Source organism: Vicugna pacos, chromosome 2, assembly GCF_048564905.1.
Source record: "Vicugna pacos chromosome 2, VicPac4, whole genome shotgun sequence".
NCBI classification, from domain to species: Eukaryota; Metazoa; Chordata; class Mammalia; order Artiodactyla; family Camelidae; genus Vicugna; species Vicugna pacos.
In genome coordinates, this window is record NC_132988.1 from 27,380,361 (window position 1) to 27,403,027 (window position 22,667).

General features: G+C 32.3%; 1 protein-coding gene across 1 annotated transcript in view; it reads right to left on the bottom strand.

Annotated features, from left to right (window-relative positions):
• PCDH10 (protocadherin 10) overlaps nucleotides 1–22,667 on the bottom strand; it is a 40,599-nt gene that overhangs the window by 13,818 nt on the left and 4,114 nt on the right. The window contains exons 2-4 of the mRNA XM_006211586.4: nucleotides 22,014–22,072; nucleotides 21,335–21,441; nucleotides 13,158–13,463 (exon numbers count right to left, since the gene is read on the bottom strand). Of these exons, the coding sequence (XP_006211648.1) occupies nucleotides 13,158–13,463; nucleotides 21,335–21,441; nucleotides 22,014–22,072 (472 nt within the window). The remainder of the gene's footprint in view (nucleotides 1–13,157; nucleotides 13,464–21,334; nucleotides 21,442–22,013; nucleotides 22,073–22,667) is intronic.

A 22,667-nucleotide genomic window follows, 5' to 3' on the forward strand; every position in this document is an offset into this window, starting at 1 on the left:
AATTTTTAAAGTTATAGTCATGCTTTGTGGCTAACATCGTTCTAAAACAAGCAAAACTTAGTCTTTACTGGGCATTATACCTCTGGTTCTATTCTACCCACTTTATTGGTTTCACAGATGAAAAAGAAAGATCGGGATCTGTACTTCTAAGACACATGCATTCTGTGAAAGAACACATACTGCAGATGTAAAATAGTGATATATCATGAAAAGAACATTTGGAGTCTGATTTTTCTCAGGGAGTAAAAGAAAGCATAATTAGTTCTATTTAAACGCAGAATTTAAATTTTCTCCATACCCAGGCTGATGTCATTGTTCCAATTTTAACTGAATATATAGTTGCCTTGAACACTTAATGAGTGCTTCCTTTGGGCCCGGCACTCACTGCTTTGAATACATTAAATAATTTGATCTCCACAATGAGCTTTTGAGGATCTATGTCAGAAATGAGGAAAATGAGTTACAGGAAGGTTAAAGAAATTATAGAGGTCACACAGCTAGGAACTGGCTGGAGGAGTGTTTGAACCCTGACAGACTGGTCCTGTGCTGTAGTTCCTAACTACACATCACTTCTCTGACATGAGGACCAGTATAAAGACTCACTCTTGGAGTTCTGCAGTAGGCTACGAGTCCAAACGAAGAACACTCATATTTTGAGATCATAATCAGAAAATGAAATCCTGTGAAATGAAAAGCTCCAAGATATCATAAAGTCAAAACGAATAAATGAGTGATGCTTAGGAAAACCTATCCTGAAAATAGTAAGACTATTTTTTCAGGTCTAAGGACACCACAATCCAACTAAGTGAGCGGCTTGTGCTTCATATACACAGTAAAGGAAGTGGAAAACTTTTCACTTGTATTGTAATATGCCCGAGGTTGGTTCATTTATTTTTTTTTTCAAAATTATCTCAAAGGAAGACCGGTGGTTTGTATGAGGTATGGAGTTGGGGGGGGTGGGGTCAGTGATTAAACGTATTTTTGCATGTTTCTAGGACGACCCAGAGCAGATGACGCCAAGACAACCTGATCGAGTTATTTTGATCTGTGCAGGAGGTATGGTATCACAGTCGCCATCCCCAAGTGAGGATGCCTGAACCTATGTGTGACGGCCAGCAGTGAAGCTGATCTGATGCCCTTTACCTTCTCAAGCTGAGTTCTCACAGTATTTTCTCTTGGAGAGCTCTCAGGAGGATTTCAATTGATTCAGTTATTACATTTATAGTTTAAATTAAGATATTGATCTTACTTTCGCATCAGTCTGTGATAAGTTCACAAGCAATGATCATTTTCCTATATAGCTGGCCTTGAGAACATTTATATAATCTAGATCTAGGGCAAACAAAGCAGAAGACCACTGTGCCTGCAATACAGTAGTCTTCAATAGTAAGTTTTCTTGAATGTAGGTCACACTGTTTTTGTCAGTAGCTTGGGAAGACCTGCTTAAAACATCTGGTTAAAAACTCTTTTACAGTTTCAAGCTGCCATGGTACTACTTTCCAAGAAAGAATGGTACGACAAATAATAGGACCTACTGACTGACAGCTATACCTCAAATTAGAAAGTAACTGAAATGTGAAAAACTTCAAAAGATTAGTAAAAGGACATAGATTTAAAATTAACTTCAAAGCAATGTACTATGTTAAACATTTTTATTTAAAGTAAAAGTAATATTCTCCCATATTAGATAAATGAGCACACTTTTTAAATCAGCATTAAGAAATCACAATTCCTATGAAGAATTCCTACAAAGTAAGCAATTTAAATTCTCAAGAATTATATTTCTAGATTTCAAGCTCAACTATGAGAGATGAAAATGAAATGATTACATGTCAAATATTATCCTAAAAATAATTCTAATGCAAACTTGCATTAAAAAATTGTCTTTCCCAGTAACATTTAATAAGACACAATATTCTGTTGTTATAATTTGAGAAATAAGTATCTTCCTACCATTTCATAATATAATTTTAAAATATAGATTTCTCAAATCCTTAGCTTAATTCAAGTTCAAAGGAGTTAGAATTCACTCCAGTTTATCAACAAAAGGCATTTCTGCATTGTCTAATACCAAAAAAACTTTTGTTATATGAAGTTGAGTACATTTATATAATCATGAAATACTCTAAAATAATTTAAAAATTATTTACTATAGCCTGAAATTCACAGAGCTTATATCACGACCTGTGATTGGTGAGAATAACTATCACCTTGTAAAACTGGTTGTGTATTTATGAAAGTGGGGCCTGTGTTATGCCTTATTTCATCGTCTCATGCTTTTAAATAGGCACTCCGTAGCAGATGCAAGTATTATTAAATTTAGCTTTAATGTTTAGCTAACAGAATTCCCTCATTTGATTATTTTTCCTTTCTTAAGTGTGTGAGTATTTCATGCCTCCACATTACCGAGTTCATGCTACGTTTTAATTTACTCTCTAAAATATCAGCCTAAAATACAATGCGCATATATAGTCTGTTTGCTAAATCTTACAAAATAATTAAGGAAGCATATATTACTACTAGGTTTGAGGAGAGTTAGGCAACTTGACCTTCAATCACTAATGATGTTTGTTCATTTTTATTTGTGAGCCATTTCAATAACTGACACCAAAGATTCCCCTTAAAATTCAGCAGAAGATAATATGATACCAAAAATGGAAAATTGTTATTATAAGAGAAATAAGCCAACTCAGTAAAGATTCAATATTAGACAAAGATATTTAAAATATTTTCATATAAATATTTAAAATCTACAGTCACCTATCTTCCTTCTATAAATTATTATTATATATAATATGAAGCCTTAAATCTTTAAGTTGTAATGTACAATTTTAATAGTCATAATTTATGTTATATATTGCATATATATAATAGACATTTTAATACTTAGTTTTTACACTCTACATATTCCCAAATTTCCTTCTAAAACTATGATTTCTTAACTTTTGTTCCTAGACATTACAATTCAATGTGTGAGGGCGAAAAAGGATCTAAGAAACCAAAGTTTTCCTTTTCAAAATTCCAAGGTATGAAAGATAAGAAATCATTCATGTAGTAACCAGAAGGGAAAGAAATAGATAAAAACCCAGGCTTTCTCCATTGCCCTTCCTTTGTCTTCCAGTAAAACGGAGCCTCATCCCCTTCTCTCCTTTAACCGGGTCGGTCCAGTGTCAGAAAAGCATTCTGTGGGAAACACAGCACAGGGCTAGAAAGTGCCATTCCACCAAATCAGTGCTGGCATACGCACACGTTTGTAGTTTGCAAAGCTTTCTAGGTAATGTGTTTCCACGTCTCTCAGGAGCAAATACCAATGTCAGGGTCAGGATATTTCCCCTCATGTGTAGTTTAAGTCGCTCAGGATGTGATATAGATCCGTTTTCCCTTTTCTGCTCTCAGTAAAGACAGATTAACTGATCACTATCTTATCTGTGTATTATTTGTTTAAACACTTAACGTTTGTTTTGTAACCTCTCCCCTTTTCTTCTCAATCCACAGTCCCTCAATCCTTTTAGACTCTCTTCACATAGACTATTTTCTAAAATGTTAATCTCTTTACTTTATTCAGTCCCCTTCAAGCATAATAGTTTCCAATTTGCCACAACCCTCTAAACTAGACTCAAAGAAAGGTGAAACACAGACATTTCAATTTTTCTACTTTTTTTTGTCATAATTTGGTATTCAGATAAATATATTTAAATATTTGTTTCTGTAAAACACCATTAAATTAACAGAAGATTATGTTTCAATCAATAGGAAGATTTAACAACAAGTATCAAGCATTTCTGAAAGATCAGACACGACCAGAACACCAAAGTTAGTAAGAGATACATCCAAGGGGAAGCTATCCTAACTAAATTGTCTGTTTAGCTTAGACCCTGATATATTTTGGGCTATGATAATCACTTTCCCTATATTATCAAAGAGAATAACTGGCTACTACAGTTTAGTTAAACTCAAATATGTTGCACTATTTCATTTATTCAAATTATGTACACTTTGAAACTCAGAAAAACAAATCTTTAGTTAGAGCCCAGGACAGTGGTAGACAGATCCTTGGGTGGTAGTAACTGAAAGGGGACAGAATGCTGGACTTTTTGAGATACTAGTAATGTTTTGGCTAATCAGTCAATGTGGTCACTGATTACACAAGTGTGCTCCTTTTGTGAAAACTTGAGTATTACATTTGTGATTTTTGTACTCCTCTATATGCATATTGTACATTAATCAAAAGTTTTAAAATAAAAAATAAAAATGGGTTGCTATTAATAAACCTATTTTAATCATGAATCAAATTAATTGTAAATGTGAATACTAGTTATGAGAAAATTATAGAAATTTGTACAATAACTAGACAATTGATGATAGCAAGGAAATTTTTTTAGGAGGAGTACTGTTCTTATGGTTATGTTAAACTCTATTTTTAATAAACATGCTGAAACATTAATGGGTTAAACAGTTAGGGTTTCTAAATTTGCTTAAAAAATCTGAGTGAAAAGAACGTGTGTTAGCTTTTGGATGAAACAAATTTGGCCAAGAATTGATCATTGTTTAACCGGAGAATGTGGAGAGTTTAGTAAACTATTCTCTTTTTTGGATAAGCTTGAAATTATCCATCATTTTAAAAAATGTTAAAAAATATAATTTAGTAGAGTTTATGGGCTCTACATAGAATCATTCTCTATTACCATTGTTCTTATCAAAAAGATCGAGACGAACATCAAGAATCAAGATATATTCACACCAAAATATATCAAGATTTCATGACCTCCAATGTAATCATCTGATGAGTAATTCTATGACAAGTAAACCCTAAACCTACACTGCTGGTGACTAGAAAGGGGATTAGTTCTGGCATCAGATTAATGAATGGTAAAAGAAAAAGCTACAAGAACTTTATACTAATTTCACAGGTCAGCCTGCAGGGTTTTCTATAAATTTTTTAAGAATAAAATGATAGCAATTCTCAAACTATAGCATTAACTCTCATATCTATGGACCTATTATTCCTACCACCATTTTGATTAAACTTAAATGTGATGTATGTTATCTTAAACACACCATCAGGTGTATATCATTAAGACAACTTACTATATATACTTTATCTACCATTGCCATTTTTGACTCAGAACTTTCTACCATATGTTGCACTCTGCAACAAAACCCAGTGGTGTTTAGTTATGTGTGAGAGAAGCTTTCTATCCTGGCTATTTCTTTATCCAGGGTGATTCAAAATTTAGGCCAGGAACTATATATTTGATATTGATTTTATTTATGTATTAATTCTAGGCTTAGATCTCTTTTTATTTTTCAAAACACTTACTTTTGAAAACTTCGACAAAAACATTTACAAATATGCTTTTATGGAATAATGTAGTAATTATCCAATTTTCAGCTGAAACAGGGATTGGCATACATATGAACCACTTGATGACAAACTAAAGTTAGTTTTCTAGCTTGTGTAAAATATAAAATTCAACATCCAACACAAGAAATATTGGAATCTATTGTAGGATTCTGACTAACACCAACAATGAAAGAGAAAAAAAGCCCTACAGATTACAACATTTTTACAAGCAGTAAAAATAATGTCTTCCTCATTATACAGGCATCTATTTCCTCTACAGTGTCACAGTTAATTTCGCTACATTATGTAATGGGAACCTGTCCTCAAAAAGTACAACCAGTACCTTAAAAAATAAAGAAACAGACCAAAATTGATTGTATCACTTATCTGTTTCTCGAAAAGCACCATATTATCATATTAACAGCTTCTGACAATGAAGTAGCCATTAGTTAAATAAATTTACTCTTCTGTTAAGCATAATCCCTGCTTGTTCTTTCTCTGGTAATTGATAGCTATAATTAAAAATTAAACTAAAGATATAATGCTTCTCTATGGAATGTATATATCTGCAAATGTATCCATACAACAGAATCACTAAAATAGAACACAGAAAATTTATTTATAATCACTTATTGAACTCAATGACTTTAAAGCTAGCTTCGAAAATTTGGACAACACTTTATTGTACAGATTATAAAAATTTATTGAAATAAAGTTCACATATAATCTTTTCAATCCCTACAGTTAAAAAAATGTATCTCTAGAACAAAGAATAGGGTTAAGTGCCTAGGTATTATGTTAAATATAATGTCATATAACGTATCAGTTAAAGAATCAGAAATAAAACCCTGATTTTTATCTGCAAATTTTCTAGCTTACAATTTGTTTTTATTCATGTCCTTTTGTATGTAATTACACTTTGCGGTTCAATTTTTTCAAATCTATACTGTCCCCCTTAAACTGATATAGGTGGTTAGAAATCACTAATGCAGTAATTAGGAAGTCTTATTGAACCTCGATATAAAACTTCCAAGATTTCTGTTACACTTTGGGAAACATTAAACTGACTCACATTATGCTGAGTTTAGTCTTGATTCAGTATTATTACTTAATCTTGAACAATGAATGAACCTTATAGTCCGAAGCAGTTTCCATGCTATATTATCTAAATGACGCTACCTAATTAATTCCTCTATCTAATTCCTATTAGATGGATTTCAGAAGACACAGACTCACTCAAAAAAAGTCTGGCACATTGAGTATTGAATAATGTTTAATAATATTTATAAGCAATTGAATTTGTGTATTCCAGACTTATTTACAATGGCTTTATAACTCAATGCATTTAAATTTTGACCCATAAATCTTCAGTATGATGAGGCAGGAAAAATTCCCAAGTAGATATTCCTTTCCATTGAATAATTCTATTTATATTTTAATTAATAATCTTCCTTTGTTAGTCTCACATGATGGACAAATGCTTATATGGATTTACTTCCAATGTACAAAATAAGAAAGAGGATGAAAATTATCTGTAATATAAAAATGAGGTGTATAAATGATATTAATATGCTTAATGTTCATTCAATAAAATGCAAAGTGTGCACCAAGTAAACTGTTTTAAATAGTAGATGAATCACTTACTAAGCAGTGTAAAATATTGAAAAAGATATAAATAACTTTTATCAGTTGCCTTCTCTATACACCCTTAAATGTACACTATTTTATTTAACCATGTATCTATGAATTCAAAAATGTTCTTAATAACATGCAAATAAATAACTCCTACCTGGAAACTAAATAAGAAAAGTAAGTGATTGTAACAGAGGAAAAAGCATATATGTATATATATTAACTTTATAAAAATGTGAAAGATGAGAGTTAAAGTATGAAAGTAAGTAAAATATATAAAAGATGGCCTTATAGACCTGGAGAGAAAGGGGAGCAATTCAAATTCCAAGAGAGTCAAGAAATTTTAAAAAATTTAATTCCTCCTAAGAATATGAAATAAGTTCTTTGAATAAATCAGAAGTTTAAAGTCTCAAAGTATTGAAAAACACCATTATATTTTGCAAACGCCATAGTTGGGTGTATTTCAATATTTTGAATAAGTTCAAAATCTACTTTCCCTCATAAAAATTTATAGGTACTATCTAGAGAGAAATTCGATTAATTTAAAACATTTTTTTAATTGGAAGAAGAAAGTTAGCCTAGAGATATCAAAAACTGTGTGTAGAAATGTGTGTAAATTAAACTATGATGACAACATTAAAGAAAATTTGGACACTTCAGAAACACTCATTCATCCATTAATTCATTTTCCATCACATAATTATTTAGCATTTGTAATATGCATAGTTGGGTAATGAGTCTAAATATGCCAAGAGAGTATTGGATACTAACTAGTTCCAATGCACCCAAAGGCACAAATTTTAAATGACATGTGATAAGTCACAGAGAAGCACTGCTGTCTGAATAAGTAAGAAACAAATTGCCTACAGAAATTGCCAGATGTGTGGATGTAAAATGAACCGCTCTGTTTCATAGCTGCCCCTCAGAAAGATTTTTATAGCTTTTACTTTGAATCATATTAGTTCAGGAAAACCATTACTCAACAACTAAAGGAGAAGAAACAAGACAGTGTTATAATATCTCATTTATCTATAGTTATAGGAAGGTTCCAGTTAGCTGCTGCATCAGTTAACTGGAGTAATGATATGAATTGTGAATAGATTATCATTTTTCAAAGAAGCAAAATTTCATAAAGTCCAGTGAACATTTAATTCCAACAGTAGATTATAGAAAATATGAACTGGGCTTGGGTTTCTTCTGATCCTGAGTTATCATTTGTTTCCTGCTCACACAGTTGAGTCTGTAAACTATTTTAATTATAAGAGATTAACTATTAATTACAGAATAAAAGGATGTAAAGGAAAAATAGAAGGACTAGTGCGATTTAAAGACCAGAGATTTGTCACAAAGAGATAAACTAAAAAAGTAAGAAAATTAGTTAGGCTCACAAATCTGGACGTTCTCTTCTAAAATGAGAAAACAAAAATCTCAAAAGTAGGATTTTTTTTTCCTTAAGTAGCACAAATTGGAGAAAAAGTGAACTGAAACTAACATATGTACTAAAAAAGAAAAAAATCCTGAAAAAAATGTCCATTCATTTAGTAACGTATGGACCTATGAGAAAAAAATGCTTAAAAGGCCATATATTAAAATATTTTTTTGTAGAATTTAACATTTGATAAAGTGATGCTATGTTTATGACATTAGAGGAATATACAAATCCCAGAGAAACCACCACAAGGGATATGGAAATATGAGGGTACTCTGTACCAATAAGAAAAGCCATTTTATTGTGGATTCTCTATATGCTCCTTTACTGTACTGACTTCAACAAATTAGGAAAACTCACAAAGGCAGGCTAAGATAGTGAAGGGGCTGGAAGAGATGTGACTAAACAGAACACACTCTTAATTTCAATCAAATTGAAACTTGAAGTACTCAGTAGAAATAATACAGATGTCCAAAAATTTTTTCCTAAAATGCGAGTTACTGAAAAGAAGTTTAGGTGAAGTGTCATTAATATTTTAAATGCAATGTTTCAAAGTTCTGACACCCTTTCTTATGTTATGATATGGGTGAGTTGTGTTGAAATTTCAAAAGGGCTCAAAAGTAGGCAAAAACAAAGTTATGTCAGGAGACAGCAAGAGTGATTTTTTTGACATATTCGGACTAGTCTAAACATTGTATGGTATACATGTAGCAAATTTCATGGATTTAGGATTTAAAAAATCATCATGTCAATGTAGTTTTTTCACTTTATTCAATATAATTTATTATTGTCTGATTCTTTAAACAAATGAAAGATTTTACAAATACATTTTAGATGAAATTTCGTTGGCCATTTATCTTGCCATTATCTTCAGTTTTTAGGGAACGATTAGGTTTTTGACAAGAAATCAACAGGTTTCAAGATAACAAATCCTTATAATTCTAAGTAACGGTATTGCTTTGACTGATTTGAACTGAAAGATATCCCTGTTTACAGACAAAAAAATCTAAAGAAATGATGTTCAAAATATAAAGCCAAAATCATAAGCAAAAATGATTACTAAACTAGTATTAAAGGTATCGTTTTAACTATTGGGCTTTTCTAAATTAGATTAATAATGTAACTTCAACCAGTTTTATTCTTAAACCTAAATTGTTTTTATGTTTCTTATTTTCTCAGGCTATCCAGATTGTTTTGTGCATAACTGAACTGTGCCCATTGAAAAGCTAAATAATTTTAAATAAGATGTCTATAATTAAAAATTTTTGAATTCCATATGAAAAAATATAACATTCTTTTTAAACTCCCAATGATTTTTCTGCTTCATTTTAATAACTGTTAAAATGAAATGTTATTTATTACAAGTTAAAGTGATACTTTAATATTTTTTATCACTCTGATAAAAATTACAGGAAAAGCTAAGCTAAAATTTATTAACATTTTAAGATAAATCTAAATACTGTATGTTGACTATATGATCATATTCTACATGTTTAAAATTATTTCTTCAAACTTTCAGTGTATCCTTTTGGTTATTATCAGAGTATTAGAAATCTGCAACATTATAACAAAAATAAGATGAGGCATCCTTATAAAGAGCTTATGACTAATGAGGCAAGTATTAATTGATATGTTCAAAATTACTCCTGATTCAACAAATAAGTTCCATTTCATTAAATGCATCATGTATACTCTTCATGGATCCTTCCATATAAATTATATAAAAGAGAAAATATAATTGTATGTAGGCATTTTTAAAGAAACACAAAGTACATTTTTTAACATGCATACACATATTTTTGTGTAAAAGTTGGTTTCTTGCCATTTTTAATTTTAACTTTAGCCATCAGAGGTATAGAAATGGAAAGGTGTTAGGTATAGATAATGATCTCATTTGTATTATTATTAAATGGATCCCCATTTCCCTGTCATCATGTTGTAAATGACAGTGGTAGCCGCATTAAGCTTTTTTAAGGCTTTACAAAAAGAAACATACAGCTGCTTACTTTTCTTAACATGAAAATGTACATTGTGTTCATTAAAAAAACTAAATGTATGTTTAGCAAAAGTAAAACTGCTACCTCAATAATTGTTTAAACATTCTGATTTTTAAACAAGTAATTAGTGCTAATTTTTAGCTTCTTTAATTACATAAGGGACATGCTTTTCCATTTAGAAGATAAGAATATTTCTATTCCTGATGATAAATGATACACGTATTAACAACTATCACCATATGAATTTGGGGGACAAAATAGGAATGGATTGTTTTGGTTTATAGTTTGTACGGTTAGATTAACCATCAAATTGACTATGCCTATTAAATCAGAGCCATAAAGTAATTCTAAAGATAACTGTGTGAGTTAAAGATGACATCGAACACTAGACATTAAAAAAAATTTAGACATGATTAAAATTATATGAAGAACTAAGGTGAGTGTCAGTAAAAACAACAAAATAGCTATTTTTCTGCTTCTTTTTCGTCCCAGTCCACTTTATCCCAAACCCTGAATTTTGAGCAGTGTGAGCTGGCTAAAACAGAAAACATAAATTGTTATTCAAAATTAATTAATTATAATATACATCTGAATAATATGCAAATAAACCTTAATTTTTTTGGTAAAATAATAGCTGCATTCTTTGATTTGTAGCAAACATATAACTGATGACTTATTTCATAATCTCAATCAGGGATCTAAATGAAAATACCAGATTTTTAAAAAGTAGAAAAATTGACATTAAAATATATGCAGCATTAATATTTTTATTAACAAAAATTATTACCATGATTTTTAAAATTAAAAAGAAAAACTAGTCAGTAGAGAAAAAAATTTGTTCAAAATTTCAGTTCTCCAGTGTAAGTGAAACTTCATCAAGATTAGTACTCACTAAGAGTTAAAGAGGGTGAATTGATTTTTCATCATCTTTGATATAGACTTACCAGTTAATATATGCTAACAGCAAATATTTGTAGTTATCTAGAAATACATATTTGAATTACTCTGAATCGTATGTACTTTGAATCTTTGCCTTGAAGTTATTGATAATATATTTCTATAACATACATTCTTACTTTAAGTGAAACACTAGTGAGAGTATGCTGTTTAGAATTTGGAAAAGCTTGGTTTATGATAATAATTAAACTTAAAATCCAGAATTTAGTTTGAGGGACAAAGACTGAATCACAGTTCCTATTTATTAAAATTTGATTTTAGGCTACTTTAAATCACTCGTGTCTGTGGATGTGTCAGTTAAACAGGACCTTAGCATCCAAATTACATTTAGTTATTATGGTAATTTCAACACTTTCCTTAAGCGTTTGTGTTCTCAAATTTTATAACTTAAAAAAACAAAGCAGAACAAATATTGATAATTTATAGAGAGGCATAATTATTTGGTTCTGAAACACTAATATACTATATCATGCTGGGGTAATGGCATTTCTGAATAATTTGAAAAGCTGAACACAATCTTTCCAAAAACACCATTCAATCATTGCTGCCATCACAATGTATGTATCCAGTGACAGATCCACTCTAACCATATGACACTTGTTTACTCTTATTATCAGTGTCCAACGTAGGAGTCACATCCTCAGTGTGTTCAGCCCACGCCTTTCACATTTACATGTAAGGGCTACAGTAAATGTTCTTCTAGTTTTTTTCTTCCGCTTAAGTTTTTTTTTCCTTCCCACTTCATAAGTCATAATAGAAATGATACATCTGCAATCTGTCTCATTTTTGTTTCTAACTTATGGTTCCGTTTTTGTTTTTTGCTTTCTTTGCACTAGAAGATGAAAGTAAGGAAACATCATGTAGACTGGATTTGCTATGCAAGCTAAAAATTGTCTTTGGATTAAATTGTTACAGGTTTCATCCTTATCAAATGCTAGTTTATGTAGTTTGACCAAAATACTGAATCATCAGTGGTATTTATCCATTAACTAAAAGGAAAAGGCTTCCATATAGCAGAGAGTAAATGGAATAATTTCATTACCAAGATCCTCAAAGGAATCTCCAATCTACTAAAGAATCTCAAAGTATTTTTGCTTTTCAGATTGGTTGTATAAAATAATCCACTTAGAGGCTATGGTCCCAATATCGAAGGAGCTGAGTACAATTCTTAATGTCTCAGTGTTAGAAGATCCTATTATTTTAAATAATTGAATAATATTGCTATATTGATATGCTTCCATCACGAAGTTCCTCTGATTCTGATAAAACATTAGAATCCATGCCAACATATCACTAAATTACATTGAACCAGCAAAGTAACGGCTGCACTGATTTCTGAATTTAGCCTAACGTGTTTTATGTCATTATGGAAAAAGGATGATTAAGCCATAATGCTGGTATCGATAAGAAAATGAGAACTCTCAATGACTCAAGTGTCAAGAGATGTTTTTCCACGAGATGTTTTTCCACCTTAAATAAGCCCTTCAAAACACATGGAAATCAAGTAAGCAGGTGAGCAGCATTCAAAGGAAACAGAAAGATCATTTAAAAAATGTTTTCCACAGCATCAGAAGTTATGTTTGATTGTTGCCAACAAACATGTCCTAACACAGGAGCCTGACTTCCTGTTAAGCATATTCATTTTTCTATTGTCAAGTGCTGCCTGCGTCCACGAGTCACTCTTATCCTTGTTTCTGAGAACAACCTGAACTCCTCTATTTTCACAAAGAAGAATGGCATGTTGAACGTTACTTCCTGAAAGGGAATACTTTGATACAGCCTTTTATGTAATACTTACTCAAATATGGTGGTTTGTAAGGCGCTCGTGTATTAGACAGCAGTCCATCCAGCTCCTTCCTCTCCAGAGTGCTGTGAAGGGCCTTCTCTTTGCCGAAGGTGGAGAAGGACCTCTCTGTCCCGGGCTGGGCTTCTGGAGTTTCAAACACCTCAGTGTCTGGAACAGAGTCCATACCAGGAACATGCAGATTGCTACGGTAATCAGCAGCCTGGCGTCCGTCAGAAGGGACAAAAGAAGGCATCCAGCACCGATCTGAGTGGCCCAGCGCTTTACATTCCTCGGTGCAGTTGGAGAAGAGATCCATACCTGGGAGCAGGGAAAAGAGAGACTGCAGATGTGGGCTTCACAACACCACCAGCTGCTTAGAAGTGAAAAATTACAGGCAGCATGGAAAGTAATGGGTGAGGGTATCTTAACAAATTTTTCTCGTCTTAACCTGACAGGAGCCAAAAATCTCTCTGTATTATTTTGTCAAGGGTTAAGACTCTTGCCAAAGAGCTCTCTGAGATAGATGTTTCTAAACTACTCAGAGTATATGGACAAAAAGTTGGCTCTAAATTATTTAAATAACTAGAAAATAGTGAGTAGAAATAGAATGAATATTTTTTAAAATCTCTGGTGAAGTTCTTAACAGAGGAAAAAACCCAAGTGGAAAGCTTTCTCAATCCATGGTCTCCAATTATGATGTCATCGATATTTTTTTTCTTAGAGACAAAAATGGAAGAAATATGTGAAGCACTAGTAATGATATTTAGATTATAAAATCTGGACAGGAAGCAAAAAGTGATATTCAACCGACATATGGCATACATAGTGATAAACCAGTAAATAACAATAAAACAAGATTTCATGAGTGGCCAAGAGCATGCTTTCTGAGGTTCCTGGAAAAATGACTTCCTAAAAGTGATTTCTCAGTGACACTCTGGTAGCCCGTATTACTACACACCACTTATCATTTACCGCCTTAGACAAACCCAGGACAAATGACTGTAATTAGTGAAACCAAGGTAACCAAGTGCAGTATGAGTCAGCTGCAGAGGCTATTGACAAATACCTTATTACTTGTTCTATATCGGAAAACACTTGTCCTAGACAACACAGACCTGTTTGCTTACTAATCTCAGAATACCACGATTTCAAATGACATTTTCACGTTTCACTGTCTCCCATAGATTGACAAGACTATTAAATACGATGTTTATGGCTCAAGAAATCTCATTCAGTCTCTTAAGCAAAGCATCACAATTTTTGAGCACTCTAGAACACTACTTGTTATTCATTCTGATAATTAGCAATATGTGGGAAAATAAGTACATAAACCAAAATCACATTTTAACATTTTTCTATTTATTAAATATGCTTTAAAATAGGATCAATTTGAAATAACTAAAGTGTAATTTGTCTGTACGTAAAAACCTCTCAAATGCATGCTTAGTGTGGAAAAACCAGGAATTATTTCTTTTAACCAACAGACAGTCATGTTTATGTAATGAACACCCTTGATTGTTTCTTCTATAAGTATCATGAGTGATTTGAGCTCTTGAGCAAGTTTTAGTTTGTAAATTCCTGATGGGATTCCAGCTTTCTGTCACCTACTAATATACATTTTTGTGTGTACATTTTGCTATCTTCATACATAAAATAATTATTTTTCACAAATATTAACAATTATTAACCCTCTAGATTATTCTCAAGGAGTTAAGAAGAGTTAATTACATAAATTATGGTTAAAGAAATAACACCAAGCTTCTTATCATATATTTATCTCACTTTATAATGACTTTTTATTTTAAGTTAAACTATATATGATGCCAAGTCTGACTGCTATTGCAACATTCCACTGATAATTGTCATGCATAAGCCTGGAAATAAATGACTAACAGTGAACTGTTGAGGAAGGTCAACCCGAGCTGAAGCCAGGATAAAGAACCAGATTAAGAACAGCATGTAAAACATGTCAGTTCTTCTTTGAACACCAGAGAAGTTCAGTTATCCTCTTCCTGCAAGGAGATAGGATTAAAAAAAAAAAAAAAAGAGGAAGGGAAGGAGAACGTCCCTTACACACACTGACATACGAGGCAGGAAGAAGCTGTAGAATCAGAGATCTGTATTTTGACACACTGTACTCTAAATGCTCCCTGTTTATAGTGTGATGAGAAATAAAAGGTCTTTTTGATAGACGGAATTACCGTTAAGAGTAAATTATGAGCAATTATTTATTCCAAACATAAATTCATGTCATATTAAATATGAAGTTCATAAAAATTCAAATATTAAGGCAGAATTATATTATTGGATCCTCATAAAGATGGGTACTAATGCAAAATTTGGAATTAATACATTTTTTATCACACAACTGATATAACCCTTTCAAATATACTATTTTTTAATGCTCATGAGACCATTAGTAACCTTTTTACAGCTTTTTGAGCTCTGTACCTAAGTATTCTTATAATGTTGAACATGATCATCACACACAGAAAAATTTTAGTAAACTAGTCTCTACTCATTAAGATGCTTGATTATGTTAAGAGCTACTTTTAGTAGAGCTTGTTTATATGAGTAGTTTATGTTCCATTGTGCTCATTATTTTTTCTCTTCAAGTATTTGGTTTTTGGTGTCTTTCACTTATTAAAGGCTAGTTAATATTCCTTTAGATGATGAAATAAAGTTCTCATGACTTGAGAACCTGCACAAAAATATGTCATGCGCATAACAAGAAAAGTGAGAAATATGATAAAGATTTTGTTGTTGCAAGAACACTGTTACTCGCCTAAAAGGGAAAAAAACACTTGTAAGTAATGTTCTTAATAAATTCATGAGCTACTCCTTTTAAAGTAGGGTCCTCGTCGTGACAACATAGCTTTATATAACTAGAGTGAAAGGCAGGATGGCGCGCGTTGTGCGTGATTGTGTTTCACCAGGTTTATGGGCAAAACAAGTGTACTAATTTCTCATAAGGAAAGTATCAGACATAGAAACAAAATTCTTTTTTAATCACATACATAGCATATAAATAAATTTCAAGTAAATTTTAGAAATATTTGTTGAAAATGTTTTTTCACTTCTTTAAGAGATATAGTTTGAAAAATAATATGAAAATGAATATATGTATGTATACATATGAGTGAAGCATTATGCTGTACATCAGAAATTGAGACAACATTGTAAACTGACTATACTTCAGTAAAAAAGAATGCAGATAGATATATAGTTTGAGAACCAAATAAACTTTGCCCGTTACCGGTCCTCACCTTAGGGAGCCTTTGAAAGACTAACATTATTTTATTTTTTTCATTTATCACTAGTCTCATTACATATATGATTTTAATGACCAAATAAACAGAGGCATACTTATGTTTTGTGATGGTAAATGACTGCACGAGGGACAAGAATGCCAGGTTATTTCAGTCCATGGGGCATTTTAAAATGCATACCTTTTACACTGCTCTTGGAATTTTTTATCAGTTGAAAGCCAAGGGTCAAGAAAAAATAAACTTAACTGCATTTTTTGTTTTATTCAAATGCCCTTACTTTAAAACCTGTGGGATTTTGTATAGCAGGAAAATACAGGCCCGAGCCTGAGTTCTGAAGTTTTGGTAATTTCCAAGAAACATTTCAACATATATATTTTATTTGAAATTTCTTATCCTAGTTATTTATGTTTTTCTACTTCTCAGAAATGGTCTGTTCTACAAAGCATGACAGCTGAAGTGATAGACTGCCTGTTATGCAAAGATATATTTAGACAAATTTTAAAATACATCTTTTTTAACCAGCAAGTAACTTGTCCTTTATAGTCAGAGGCAGTGATATTACCGCTGAGAACAAACTGTGATTTCAGAAATGTAACTGTATTCAATTTGTGCTGTTTTCTGACGAATATAATAATGTAAAATTATGTGTACATTTTTTCCTCATGCATTAAGCCTTCAGAAAAAAAATTTTCTTTTCAAAATATGATATATTAGTTTTTAAAAAATCAACACAACTTTTTGAGGAAATTTCAAGTCTTCCTGTAATTACTTAACACTGGAGAAATTAGAGATGTTAACTGTAACCACAAAAATTGCTATAATTTTTTGGAAAATGTGGTTTGGGAACAGAGATTTAACAACATAATTCACTCATGAAAAAAATCAAAACATGCACATCAAAATGTTCTCCCTACCTATCATCTTTTAAAATGCTTGTATTTTCTCCATGTTCTCTCAATATTTTGTCTTATATTTTTTTCCAATTGTAAATCTCTACACATTATCAAGTTGTAGCTCACATTTTCACCAGAAACCTTAACCGAAAGCTTTTGCTTATGGAGGCAATGGTATAAATTCACTTTATTTACAAATCCAGAAACTGATTGCCAGTATCTAAGTTCTTACTGGAGTTGGGAAAGGGAGATTTGTATTTTATGAAAACCAGGAACTCTCTTATTGATATTGTAGTAGTAGGGCAATGGCTTAATGCATTTCCTGCTATACTTTTCTTTATTAATCTGTAAATACTGACAATTCAAATCACTTTATTTTTTAAATTATTGCCAAATGTTGACCATGTGTCATGTATAAATCTCACGGTAATTCAAAAAATAAACACATTTAGATACTAGTTCTCTTGCAATTACAAGAAAAATTTACAAGAAGAGAAATTTGAAAATTTTCAGATAAACTATAACAAGTAACTTAACTGAATCATCACTTATTAGGGTTCTTTTCTTCAATATATTTTTAAAGAAGACACAATTATTAAAAATAAATTCATAATCAATCCTAGTATGCACCGGTAAGTACTTTAATAAATGGAAAAAACTTCTCATAACTAAATAATCTCCTTAGATCTACCTCCAGTAATATTAAAATCTTTAAGAATATATAACTAATTATGTTGTATCAGTTGTATCATTTAAACTAGAAAAAAGGCTACCTTTTAATCTAATGGTATTATAAAACTGAAAATATATTGCTTTTAAGTCCAATATATATATATGTTTTTTTGCTGTTAAAGCTGTGATTAGTCAGTTTTTCCTCTTGTGATGATTTATGCAAGCATTTACCACATCTCCTTGGACTTCTGCCATATCTAACCAATACATCAATAGTGCCCTGAAAAAAACGGAAAGCACCTTGACAAGACTATAGAGAGAAAATGCCACAGAGCAGTGGTCAAGCCGAAGAATTTCACACATGGAGCCAGGTGCAGTGGAAAACTGAAAAAGCTTATGTGATTCTCTGTGCAGCTGCCTCCGTGTTTAAAGCCCTTCTGTGAACAAGATTGGTGACTGCAAATGGCTTAGAAAGGAGAAAAGCAAGGGGGGGAAGGGGAAGAAAGAACAAAAAAAGAAAACTATTCATAGAAGAATAAATACAAGGCATATCCAAATAAATAAATACAAAGTTAACACTAACATAGAAAAAGAAAGTGGGAATAAATAAAAAGTTAGGAAGTTTAAACAGGTGACACGCTAAGCCTGACAATGTATCTAATGTAATCTGAAATAAGGTACAAACTAGAGGATTCAGAATCTATATCTTCCCAGTGTTGTTTTTCTTTGATAAACTCGCTTTCCCCACTCAAAATCTAGCTGAGTGGGATTTGTTTATTAGCACAAAATTTTCAATACCCTAAACCTGGAAATGGATGTGCTATGAAGAATATTTCCTAAATATTGCAAAATTGGAAGGTCCTAAGTATCTGGTTTTGCAAGGAAATAAAGCAGATGTTATTTACTTGAAATAGGATTAAGTTTTAGAAACTATTCTAGGTACTTTGTGTTGAAGTTTGTAATACACAACATCACAAATGGACTGAAAAAACTCATTAAGTAAATGCATCTTAATTCTCTCCACTTAGGGTTTTACACTTTAAAAAGTAACCACTTCAAAATCACTTTTATGACAAAATCAGAAAAACATATTAAATCCAACTTCAATTCAGCACACAAAGGCATGATTACTTCTTAATCCAAGTGTGTTATTACAGTTCTAAAACAGCCATTGTTGTGCCCATTAAGTGTGGCTGCCCTGTAACTGCCAACAAAATGGATACACAGATTGTTAGTTCTGCAATACTTTCACATGTTTAAGAACTCAAAGATGGAAAAAAAATGTCATTTTGATAAGAAAAATAAAAACCGCCTTGCTTTTAAATGTTTTCTGGAACACAATTTAGCTTTTAAAATTTCCTTTCATATGCTTTGACATCTCAAATATTTTGAAAGGAACATTACCAAAATGGCAACACTGAGTGCCTGTGAAATAAAATAGCTCCTGGGAAGGCTCATTGATAAGAATATATCGCTTATCCATCTTCCAGATTTAGCACTTTTTGCAGATGTTTATTCATTTCTCTTTCTTCAGTTAGGCTATTATGTCTCATTATGTCTGAGGGACTAAACTAATTGAAATGTTCATTGAGATTGAAGTGCTACAGAAAAAAACAAAGTGGGGGGGGAGTGGGAAAGAAATAAAATGCACCCAAAGAAACATGCAGCAGACGTGGATACACTTTTTTTTTCTTAAATATTAAACATTTTGCTTCAAAAGTTTTAAAAGGCTGACTATTAAATTACAAACTCTGAAAAATAGAATAGGAATGAGCAATTCTAAGTGTACAGCTTTTAAAAGATAACAATAAATCATATGCCATATATAGGCCAAAAATGAAAGGGACTTTGTACTCATATATAAACTTCTGGCAAGATCTGGTTTGTTGTCAGGTTCCCAGACACTAAATAGATGCTCTGTTCACTTAGCATGAAGGCCCGCAAGGGGCAGGGACCTCCGGGGATTCTTGGCAGTTCTCAAGTCTCATTAGGTCTGCATATTAATGACTTGCAGCAATATAAAGAGACCCTTGAGCAGCCTTTTTTCCCTCCTCCTCCTGCCTGCGTTTCCCAAGGCTAATGCAGCCTCAGACACAGCACAGATTAGCCAAGTGAGAGGCTTGCAGCCACCACCGCTGCCAGGCGACCATGGGGCGGATACTGCCCTTTGACACACTGCCTCAGCACCGTTCAGAGGTCCACGGAGTGTGTTCAGGAATGGGGGCTCTCGAGGATCGAGGAGGACTCTCACTCTGTGCTTACACCACTAACCCAAATAAAGCTCAAAGCTTAAGTGAATGAATTTGGACCTAGAGATGGTCCAACAATGGGCATTTTCAGAAGTTGCAAAAGTGAACTTGCCTTTGCACTTCTTTATGTGTCAGATAAACACAAAACTCAACTGGAAAAGAAAAAGTTAAAATATATATATATATATCTCCAACAAGCACCCTTCATAGTTGGGATGTGAATGAAATGGAAAGAAAACCCAAACCTTGTGAAATGATTTAAATTATTTTAAGGTACATATTTCATTTCTTATAAGTGTTTTCTTTAAGTGTTAGTAATTAGAGTTATCAGGATCCCGTGAAACACAATGAGTAAATTTATATAGGAAAAAGTAAAATAAAGTAAAACAAAGTAAAAACTATGTATCCCGTTACAACCCCGATCAGTGACTAACAGTAAGCCCACATACAAATACACCTAGAGTTCAACTTTTGACAGGTCACGGATCCTGTTGAAAATATGAGGAAACCTAGGATGCTTCAGAAAATATACATTATCAAATGCTTACTAATGTCCTGAAGCCTAAGAACTCAGGATTGGGAATCCTGCTTTCAACCTATTCATGACTTTTAATCACCATTCCTTCTCTCATTTACTATTTGGTGGCATGCAAAATGCATGTCTCTCTGGAAGGCAAGAAATTTGGATTCTGGTCTCCAGTCATCCACTTATCCTCTGTGACTTTGCGCAGGTCAGTCAATTCCATTTATCCTCAGTTACCTCATCCATAAACAAGTCTAATAATACCTTAATTGACTGAAGACTGAGGACTGGACCAAATGAGAAATCCACAACTTTTTGTACGCAATATAATTCCATTAAAAAAATTATATAAGGAAGAATGTTTCATATTCTAACAGATGCCACAATGAATTTCTAACTTTCATTCTCCAAAGGAACGTTACATTTTTACAATCCTCTGTGAGTGTACAATTATCATCATAGGATGGCATCATTTTTCTGTAGATTTACTAACATTAAAAATTACCTAGAACATCATCCTTTCAGGATTTATTTAAAAAAAAAAACACCATAAAAGTCAGCATTGCACTCCAATCACACTTACCAGCTGACTGGCCGCGGTTGGTAGCATCATGATCACTATCTCCCTGTTCACTGTCTCCATGACCACTGTCCTTAGAGCTTACCATGTCGGCTTCTTGGAATGCAGAACTAGAAGTACAAAAATGTGAAGATTAGAATAAAAAAAGGTGAAGAAACAAAGAAAACATTCTTCTGCCACCACATGGTCACCGATGGTGCTGCAGATGCCTCAAGCTCTCAGGTGTCTCTTTTCTGTGCAAAGCTTGTTTTCTTAACCTTAAGCCTAACTTTCTAAAATTGAACATAATAAGTCAGTTTGAGTCCTTAAGGCATGTAGTTTAGTCAGGATTTTATGATTGAAACTAAGCATATGTTTATATCATTTTCATAGAAGAGGGGTGTGTGTGTGTGTGTGTGCATGTATATATATACCTGGAACAGGAAGATTATCAGAAGCAGTGTAGGAGTGTAAACCGACAAACTATTCAACTACATTTAGTAGTTATATATAAATGAAATACACCCCTATTTTTTACTTTTACTTTATTGTCTAGGAAACCCAACATAATGAATATTTATGTTCTGCGCTAACTGGAAATATTTTATCCGGTTTCTATTTTCATATTGAATGATATACCTAATTCCCACTTTTAGTAGATAGTAAACTGTCCATTCACCAAACTAGAAAAAAAAGTCCATACCTGTTAACTCGGCGAGGTCTGTCAACTAGATAGCTGAGCTCTGCTCGCTGGTGTTTAGTCTAGAAAAAAAATAAATAAATCAAGAGCATTTGAATGCTAAGGGTTTAACTGACAGTCTGCTTTTGATGTTCAGAATGAATTCTAGCTTAAGTAATTGTGTACATTTTGATGAGTTTCTAAGCTGTCCTAAAACCTTGGACTAGTGATTGCTGGCTAAAGGCAAGAAGATATGTAGAGATACTGCAATATAGATTTTCAGTAAAGGTTAAAAAAATTGCAGAAATAAAAGGCCAATTTTAAATGTGTGTGTGTGTATGTGTTTTAAGGAGAGAATGCAAATGACCTCATAGCTGGGGCTCATAAACTGTTGTCTCTACTAGAGTCAACCTAGTTATATGCTGCAGTCTTTCTTTCAGTGGTCTAAAAAAGTGTTTAGGTGCATACTGGTTGACACAAGAAAAACAGCACGCTCAATAAGCAAAAAGTTTGGATGTTTTATGGAATTATTTTGTTGTTTATTTTCAAAATGTGCTTAAGATACAAATGAGCTGTACAAATATTCATGAAAGTCAATTAATAATATCTAAGACTCAAATAAATTAAATAACCTGCCAAGAAGGGAGTTCATAATCCTCCCTCCCATCCTGGCCCCAA